The sequence below is a fragment of the Barbus barbus genome (genome assembly GCF_936440315.1).
Source record: "Barbus barbus genome assembly, chromosome: 50".
Classification (NCBI taxonomy): Eukaryota; Metazoa; Chordata; class Actinopteri; order Cypriniformes; family Cyprinidae; genus Barbus; species Barbus barbus.
This window is the reverse complement of record NC_136728.1, coordinates 12,822,633-12,831,320: the sequence shown is the minus strand read 5'-3', so window position 1 is coordinate 12,831,320 and position 8,688 is coordinate 12,822,633. Positions and strand designations below refer to the sequence as shown.

General features: G+C 37.8%; 2 protein-coding genes across 3 annotated transcripts; one reads left to right on the top strand and one right to left on the bottom strand.

The window, feature by feature from the left end:
• The first annotated feature begins 305 nt into the window (after positions 1-305).
• Positions 306-5,824, top strand: LOC306868260 (adenosine deaminase 2-A-like). 2 transcript variants are annotated; one of them, XM_079414354.1, is made up of 11 exons: positions 306-382; positions 1,338-1,665; positions 2,348-2,379; positions 2,482-2,567; positions 2,646-2,856; positions 2,940-3,067; positions 3,368-3,458; positions 3,540-3,648; positions 3,794-3,951; positions 4,100-4,302; positions 4,446-5,824. In XM_079414354.1, the coding sequence occupies exons 2-11, from the start codon at positions 1,371-1,373 to the stop codon at positions 4,534-4,536; spliced, it is 1,404 nt and encodes a 467-aa protein (XP_079270480.1). In that variant the 5' UTR covers positions 306-382; positions 1,338-1,370; the 3' UTR covers positions 4,537-5,824. The 2 variants fall into 2 exon arrangements, with proteins under 2 accessions (XP_079270480.1, XP_079270479.1); XM_079414353.1 differs by having other exon boundaries at positions 2,348-2,567.
• On the bottom strand, positions 4,834-8,624 carry ribc2 (RIB43A domain with coiled-coils 2). Its single transcript, XM_079414355.1, has 7 exons — positions 8,353-8,624; positions 8,167-8,248; positions 7,296-7,607; positions 6,198-6,316; positions 5,856-6,083; positions 5,559-5,725; positions 4,834-5,300 (listed from the first exon to the last, which is right to left on the bottom strand). The coding sequence occupies exons 1-7, from the start codon at positions 8,467-8,469 to the stop codon at positions 5,222-5,224; spliced, it is 1,104 nt and encodes a 367-aa protein (XP_079270481.1). The 5' UTR covers positions 8,470-8,624; the 3' UTR covers positions 4,834-5,221.
• Positions 8,625-8,688: the final 64 nt, after the last annotated feature.

The following is an 8,688-nucleotide window of genomic DNA, read 5'->3' as shown; positions in this document are numbered from 1 at the left end:
GATGTTCTGTTGCTTGCACTAATGTTAGTGTACTCACAGAAAGTCTCAAGATTGCAGTCAGGGTTCAAACGCTTGACACACCTCACTGGAGATGGCAATAGTGAAATATATCGCTTTCTTATTGCCTTATGGTCTTATAAACTTAAAAAAAAACAAGGCCGAGATTAATGTAATATATTCTATAGTTTTTCAACACGCTGACAAGTCTTTGTCCTCAGCATGTCTTTTGTCCACGCGCACTGTCTGCCACACAGCGGAGCCAATGAGCTCCCAGGAAAGACATGACGTCACTTTCTGTTGTGGAAGTCAGTACAGTAGTGGAGCAGAAGTCGTTCAGTCTTGCATCTTTTTATTGTAGAGTTACGGCGGATTCATTTGCTAGGTAAGACCTGTTCACTTTGTCGGAAGGTATTTATTTTCTGTAAGTTTATTTGGCCTTTATTCATGTAAACGCGAGTATATTGGACAATTGAGTCCATTCGCAATGAAATCGATCGAAATTCAAAATCGAAAAGGCATGTCATGACGTTTTTGATCTGTATCAGCATTATAAAGAAAACGTGACTGCGACAGCAGCTGGACAGCAAAATCATGACCTATAATAGGTAACGTTACAGTACTGCTCGACAGGCTGCTGTCATGTGAGTTGTTTACAAGTAATTGGGTCTGCAACAGATGGGCAGGATTGATAGATTTCATTTATATGCCTCGTTTTAGTTTAAATTTTGCTTATAGAAGTAAACAGTTTCCAACAGCTGGTGGTTGAAGGTTGAAACTGGTTTCAAGGCAAATCTGTTGCTGAGTGTCAAAAAAAGAAAGAAGTGCAAGCAGTGGGCAAATCCCCTTTTCTGCAGTTTCAACACTGCTTGTACATTCAGTCTGCTACTAAAACTAACAGCTGACTAATATGTTCTGAGTATTTGTTCTTTGTGTGTTTGTGTCAGTGTTTCAAAACAAAAACTGAAATTATAAATATTTCAATTGATTTACACTCCTAGGGAAGAAATTAAGAGTTTTTTTCTATGTATGAGTAGACATATCACTTTATTTTAACTAAAAAATAAAATTTTACCAATTAATCATTGGTGAGACTAATGCATCTGTAAATAACGTGTTTATACAAACTTACATTTTTATTTAAATTCAACTAAATATAATTGACTGACACAAATGGACACAGTAACTGAAAACATTTACTGCTACTTGACTTTTACTGCATCAGTTTTTAGTATTAAATACAAGACCATCATATCGATCATTGGATAATAAACAAAAAAATCACTTTGTGCACCTTTAAATAATTAACCAGCTACTTGTTTATTACTTTTCACCAATAGCACAGAGATCTGTGGTTGAATATCATCCCAGCCATGCACGCAGTGACACTAAGAGACCTGATGTGGATGCTGTTTCTGTGGTGTGCATCATGTAACTGTGGACCAGATCCCAGGAAGCGGGAGGCTCTGATAAGGCTAGAGGCGTCTAGAAGGACAGGAGGCAACATAACACTGAACGAGAGAGAGAAACTGCTTGACGGAAAGCTTCAGAAACTGAAGCAGCATGATATGGAAGCAAGACAGTTCCCACCGTCCATGCATTTCTTCAAGGCGAAGTGCCTCATTGATCAAAGTCCTGTCTTTAGTTTGCTTCAGAAGATGCCTAAAGGTGTAGTAATGTAATACTGCAGAGTTATTGTGTAGTTTGTGATTTGATTGAATGATAATAATCAGAAATACACTCTCTCTCTCTCTCTATATATATATATATATATATATGTGTGTGTGTGTGTGTGTGTTTAATTTAATATATATGAACTACCGTTCAAACGTTTGGGGTCAATACAATTTTTATTTATTTTTTTAAAGAAATTAATACTTTTTTCATATATAAATTGGTCAAAAGTGACAATGAAGACATTTACAATGTTACAAGATTCTATTTCAAATAAATGCTGTTCATTTGAATTCTTTCTATTCATCAAAGTATCCAAAAAAAAAAAAAAAAAAAAAAAGCTTAGTTTCCACAAAAATATCAGCATATTAGAATGATTTCTGAAGGATCATGCGACACTGAAGACTGGAGAAATGATGCCGAAAATTCAGCTTTGACATCACAGGAATAAATAATTTTTAAAAAAAATATATTAAATGAGACGGTTATTTATATTAGGTTTTTGTTTTACTATTTTTGCTCAAATAAATGCAGCCCTGGTGAGCATAAGAAACATCTTTCAAAAACATTAATAAATTTTGAAGGATTAAATATATAAATGTAAGACACAGTATGAACAATTTAAACTCCACCTAGGCTTAACTATGATGATTTATGTGATCTATCTTTTGTCCAGGTGCGGCCCTGCATGTTCATGACTTTGCTATGGTAGGTGTGGATTGGCTGGTGAAGAACGTGACCTACAGAGAGAACTGCTACGTGTGTTTCACAGATGAGCAGACCGTACAGTTTATCTTCTCCTCTGTACAGCCTGCGTCTAGTCCACGCTGCTCCTCATGGACTTTGCTCAGATCCCTCAGGGAGAAGATTAAAAACAGCACTGATTTGGACAACAGGTATAACCTGAAATAATACAGTGAATCTGAAACTGTAGGTGAGGGATATTTGTCTCAGATGTTTATTTGTATCCACAGTTTCATTCGAAATCTCACACTCTTCACCGAGGACCCAGACAGAGCCTATCCTAGCCAAGATACTGTGTGGAAGAGATTTGAGCAGGCATTCTTGGTGGCCTACGGGCTGGTCACCTATGCACCTGTGTTCAAAGACTACCTCTATGAAGGTCTCAGACAGTTTTATGAGGACAACATCATGTATGTGGAAATCAGGGCGCTGCTGCCAGCGGTATGGATGAATTTCCCCTTAATAAAATCAATTTAAAATTGTGTGTATTGTAAATAAATACTAATAATGTGTTCATTTTCAAGACATATGAACTTGATGGCAGACTAAATAATAAGGACTGGAGTATGAGGGCCTGCCAGGACGTTGTGAGAAGATTTACTGCAAACTACCCAGACTTCTTAGGGGCTCGGGTGATTTTTACCATCCACAGGTGAAACATTGTAAATTGTTATTGTGACGGGAAAGATGAATGTTCAGCATCATTACTCCAGTCTTCAGTGTCACATGATCCTTCAGAAATCATTCTAATATGCTGATTTACTGCTCATGATACATTTCTTATATTTATAGATGTTGAAAACAGTTGTTGCTTTATATTTTTTGTGGAAACAGTGATCCATTTTTTCAGGGTTCTCTGATAAATATACAGTTAAAAAGAACAGCATTTGTTTGAAATGGTTTGATTTAAAGAAGATTTGAATTGACAGAAATCATTTCCTGTTGCTCTTAGGGGTATAAATGCAACTGAGGCGGTGAAGACAGTAGAGGAAGCAATGACACTACACAGGAACTTTCCAGATATCATGGCAGGCTTTGACTTTGTGAGTATATGATGAGCATATTGCTGAAATGCATAATTCGTGAATAAACTTTGAAGAAAACATTTCCTTTTATGACTCCAGGTAGGACGAGAAGACCTTGGAAGACCTCTGTGGTACTTCAAGGAGGCTTTGAGTCTACCTGAAGACAGGGGTGTTAACCTGCCCTACTTTTTTCATGCAGGAGAGACAGGTTTCTTTTGACATCTTGGTTCTTTCATCTGGTACAAAGCAGTGTAACTCAAAGTCATCCTTTAGGCTCAAAAAGATTGAGTGCTTGTTCTTTTTTACAGTTGCTATAGTAACATCAGGTAACGTTATTCGCTTTTCCCACACAGATTCACAGGGAACAGATGTCGATCAGAACCTCATGGATGCTCTTCTATTCAACGCCACACGTATAGGTCACGGCTTTGCTTTGGCACGTCATCCTGTAGTTAAAGAGATGTCTAGAAAGATGGATGTACCACTTGAAGTTTGTCCAATCTCAAATCAGGTATAGCATTACCCATTATCCCTTTAAAATAAATAATTTTCATATTTCCAGCTTTCCACTGTGTTTTTTCCCCCAGTCTTTGCTATATTTATGATTCATTGTCTGAATAGTCACTTATTTGAAAATACTAATTTGAATTCTTTGTCAGGTTTTGAAATTGGTCTCAGACTTGCGGGACCACCCAGCGGCAGTGCTGATGGCTGAGGGTCATCCTGTAGTGATCAGCTCGGATGATCCAGCTCTATTTGGGGCCACTGCCCTTTCACACGATTTCTACGAAGCCTTCATGGGCTTTGGAGGAATGAGCTTTAATTTAGGCACATTGAAAGAGCTGGTCATAAACTCCCTCAGGTAACAGATAACTACACCTGTCATATTTTAGGATTTATACAGACATTACTTAAAAGTTTATGTTTTTTGGTCTTTAGCATAATCTACAACCAGGCTTTGCTGTTTATTTGTAACTTATTTGTCCTTTCGCTCTTTATTTCTAGGTACAGCTCACTGCCAAGTCAAACTAAGAAAAAGGCTATTGAGGTATTGTTGGTAAAATGGGACAAGTTTGTCTCGGAAAGTTTACTGTAGACTACTATAACAGGTGGTCTCTAAATCAGGAGGTTTTAAACATGCTCTAAGGGCATTTTTTACAGGATGTTTTTCCCTTATGTTTGTCATATTGGTGAACATACTGGGGGTGTGAATTCTGCAATTGAACTGTTACTTGATGTGAGAAACTGAATGTATTATGTTGAACTGGCCTGTGCTGCCATCTGGTGCAGAATCTGTGAACTGATTACCTTGACTTCCATTGAAACAAAATGGAGGACTTCAGTCCAGTTCTTGAACCTTCAGGCTGATGACAGCAGTTTTGTGAATGCTAATCAAGATTTTCGATTTTTATGACAGCAAAATCACACAAAATATAGGTGTTTACAAGGTAGACCACTTCAGGACACTATTTCTATTCCTTGAACGTTTTTAAAAGTACATTTTTACTTTAACAACCTTTGTAGGCTGACTAAAGTTACCTGATTTCAGTTGTTAATGAATATGCAACTTATTTTGTTTACAACATGAATGTTTTAAAAAACAAGTGTTCCAAATCCATATGACATTCACCATCCATCGCCACCAGTTAAAATTTCCAAAACACTTCAAGTGGAGTCCCTGTCTATTTAAAGCCAAGGTTTACTGTAAAATGATACAGTGTATAGTCCTCGATTATTGAGCCCCGATGGTGTTCATCTTTCAGGTTCCGTTTGTGTAATGTTTATCTACTGCTGGTATTAAACTGGGAAAAATAGCGCTCATCGGGAATGTTTGTGTACACATCTTGAAGATGTTTCTTCCTGTAAATGGAAAGAGTGATTATTTCAGTTTTAGTTTTAGTAATTTTAATACCAAAATGCATTTCAGTTATCAAGGCAACATTTTTAAATTTTATGGGGTTTTTTTTAAACTTTTTTTTTCTTTTTCAAATAATGAAATCATAACTAATTTTAGTTATCACTAACAAAACTGCTGTATAGTCCACTGACAAAAGTTATTTTGAATGAATTAGTAGGTGTGGTAATCCAGTATAGTCAGCCAAACCCTATTTTACTCACTGAGCATCATGGGCCTGAGCCAGCTGTCCGTTGGTGTTGTCCATTGACCTGCGCAGCTCCTTATTAATGCGTGCTTGCTGTCTTTCTAGCAGCAGTGCAGCACGGGCAGATGTCATGCGCTCGTGATGCTCCTGAAGCTCCTTCTCTCGTTGTTCCATGACAGCACGCTGCACACAATTGTTTGGTTCTTATCACTTAAGTGTATTTTAATGTTTGAAACATTTCAGAAGTGCCATTTAATGTTACTTGCTAATAAATAAAAGTTGAAAAAACAAAGTACCAAGTGCTGGACTTTACCTTCCTATCTTCTGCTTGCTGCAGCTGGTATTGTGTGTACTGCTGGAGCTCTTTAGGACTCATTCCCTTGTAATGGTCCCTGCGCAGGCGAGACAAACCCAGCACACTAATATCCTGCTCAGGGTTTTCCATCAGCAGGTCTCCATTTAGCTGGTTCAGGATGTCCGTCTGATTGTTTTCCTCCTCTTCGTGATGCTCTTGTAGATGTCGATTTGTGATTTCTGCAGCCTGAGGTCAAGAATCAGCAAGGAACAACAGGAAAATGATGGCTAATTGAGATTACTGATAGCTCTTCCTGAATTTTTAAGCCTAAATTATGGACTTTAGTGATCAGTGTCTCACCAGTGCGAGATTAAAGTCTTTGGTGGCAATGGCTGCAGCTTTCTTGCCTTGTTCCTCCATCATCTGCAATTCAAGAGCTCGACTGTCTAGAGCCAGTCTGCTTTGATCATACTGGTGCACTATATAGTTTGTAAAAGGAGAAAACAATTATAGTAGGGAAATACAGTGCATTCATTCACTATATCTTTTCAGAAAGAACATAGCCAAACATTTAAGACTGGGACCAAGTCTTAAATAAAGAGAAGGACCAAGGAGAATAATCTGCTCCTCAACACCATAAAGACCAAGTAGCTGATCATTGACTACAGGAGGAAGAAAACGGACATTACTCCACTTTTCATCAGTGGGGACTGTATAGAGAGGGTAGCTGACTTCCGGTTTCTGGGAGTCCAGTTAGAGGAGGCCCTTACTTGGAGCACAAACACCTCTGAGCTGCTGAAAAAGGCCCAGCAGAGACTGTACTTCCTTAGGGTGCTGAGGAAGAACAACGTTACTCAGAGACTACTGGTGTCCTTCTATCGGTGCTCTGTAGAGAGCATCCTAACCTACTGCATTGGCGTATGGTTCACCAGCTGTACAGTGGCTCAGAGGAAAGCGCTCCAGAGGGTCATAAACATGGCACAGAAGATCGTAGGCTGCCCTCTCCCAACACTGGAAGATCTATACACTTCACACTGTATTAAGAAAGCCCAAAGCATCCTCAAAGACACATCACACCCTGGACATGATCTGTTTGAACTGTTACCATCAGGGAGACGATACAGGACAATTAGAGCCAGGACAAACAGACTAAAAAACCAACAGCTATAACCACTCTCAATAATCAAAAACACTGTTTTCATGAGATGTGAAAAAATAGACAGATGGTGAATGTGACTGTGTACAATTTTCTGTACCTTTTTATTTAATTTTTATCTTATGAATGTATGTATGACTACAGTACTCTGACTGGCTGGTACTTTTAAATTTCGTTGTACATGCAAATGGTACAATGACAATAAACTTCTATTCTATTCTAAGTGTCACTGAAAAATTAGCAAAAATGTACAGTTTTTGGGGCTCATATGGAAGGGGTTACCATTCATCCAGGGAACTTACTTTCTTGTTGTAACTGTTGTTTTGCTCGCTCTAGCTCGTCTTGCTGTTGTAGGGTCCATCCTCTGAGCTGCTCCTGCTGCTTCCTCAGCCTGTCCTTCTGGGCCAGATCTTCTCCAGTCAGCCCCGGCAGTATCCGCACCCCTTCCTGCTTCTTCAGCAGCTCTGGATCATTCAGATCAAACTCACGACGGCTGGCAGGTTGTTGAAACTGTTGTCTGAATTGCACAATGGCTTCATTCAACAGGCGCTCATCTTTCTTTTGCTGCTGCTCCAGGACACACGCCACACGATCACTGCACAGCAGCTCATCAGCTAAAAAGAGAAAGGAAAAGGGTTTGACCTAAGTTCAATGTAAATGTGAATTGCGCAACTTTTTGGATGAAAACGTAAAGTAAAAAGTAATGAAAATACTCAAATTTGTGTAAAGCAATTACACCAATCAATTTAGAAAACGTGTACATAAAATATTTCTGAGTAAAAAATACTTTTTCTAAATTACTTATTTTAATATTATATTAAACACACACACACATATATATCTTAAGCATTTTTATTGCAATTACATCAATTAATTTAGAAAACGTGTACATAAAATATTTATTTGTAAAAATAACTAAATCACTAAGTTTTCTACATTATTTGCTTATTATTATAAGACTACACACATATATATATAAACGTATATATCTGCAGCATTTTTATTACTTTTTTCCTCCTTTTTTCTTTTTCAGACAGTTACACCACTTGGACTATTTTCAAATACAGGAATATTTTTAAAAAAAATTATTAATGTACTCATTGTATATGAATAAATGATATATTAAATATTTTCTAATAATAGATTCAAAAATAAAATCCTTACAGAACTCACCATAGATTTTAAATTCATTCGCTTGGTGTTGGTCTTTCTCTCTTAGTTCTTTAACTTGGTGGTCGAGAGCATCTTTGTCAACCTGACCAAGAGAGAAATCAACAAATTAACTTGCAGATGTTTTTTTTTTACAGCTGTATAATTGATAAAATGCTGTATAACATGTATTCCACCAAACAAACTTACTCCAATCGTGCGGATTTGATCATTGAAGATCCTCTCTCGGCGTCGCAGCTCCCGGTTTCTCCTTCTGTCGAGTTCAACAGCTGCAACTCGGTCTGACAGAAGCTCAACTTCATTCATTGTGTTTCACCACTTTAAATCGATTTAGCGAGTTGTTTAATCGACTTACTGGTCTCACAAAACGAGGGAAACCCATAAACAAACACGTTGCTAAGAGACTGAAGATACACGTTTGAAAATGGCTCCCTCTCGCTGTTGTTTTTCATGCTAACTACAGAATGGCTGAAATAAAAGAGCACGCTCACTCCAGAAACATATACGATACATTTATAGGTAGCC

What these genes read in the sequence shown, in the direction of transcription:
- LOC306868260 (XM_079414353.1), top strand. Translation starts at nt 1,371, where the DNA reads ATGCACGCAGTGACACTAAGAGACCTGATGTGGATGCTGTTTCTGTGG. An exon ending in GCTTCAGAAGATGCCTAAAG is followed by an intron (nt 1,666 to 2,347) that starts GTGTAGTAATGT and finishes TCTTTTGTCCAG; the next exon opens with GTGCGGCCCTGCATGTTCAT. An exon ending in CTGGTCATAAACTCCCTCAG is followed by an intron (nt 4,303 to 4,445) that starts GTAACAGATAAC and finishes CTTTATTTCTAG; the next exon opens with GTACAGCTCACTGCCAAGTC.
- ribc2 (XM_079414355.1), bottom strand. Translation starts at nt 8,469, where the DNA reads ATGAATGAAGTTGAGCTTCTGTCAGACCGAGTTGCAGCTGTTGAACTC. An exon ending in ACAACAGTTACAACAAGAAA is followed by an intron (nt 6,317 to 7,295) that starts GTAAGTTCCCTG and finishes CAAACTATATAG; the next exon opens with TGCACCAGTATGATCAAAGC. An exon ending in AAGACTTTAATCTCGCACTG is followed by an intron (nt 6,084 to 6,197) that starts GTGAGACACTGA and finishes TCTTGACCTCAG; the next exon opens with GCTGCAGAAATCACAAATCG.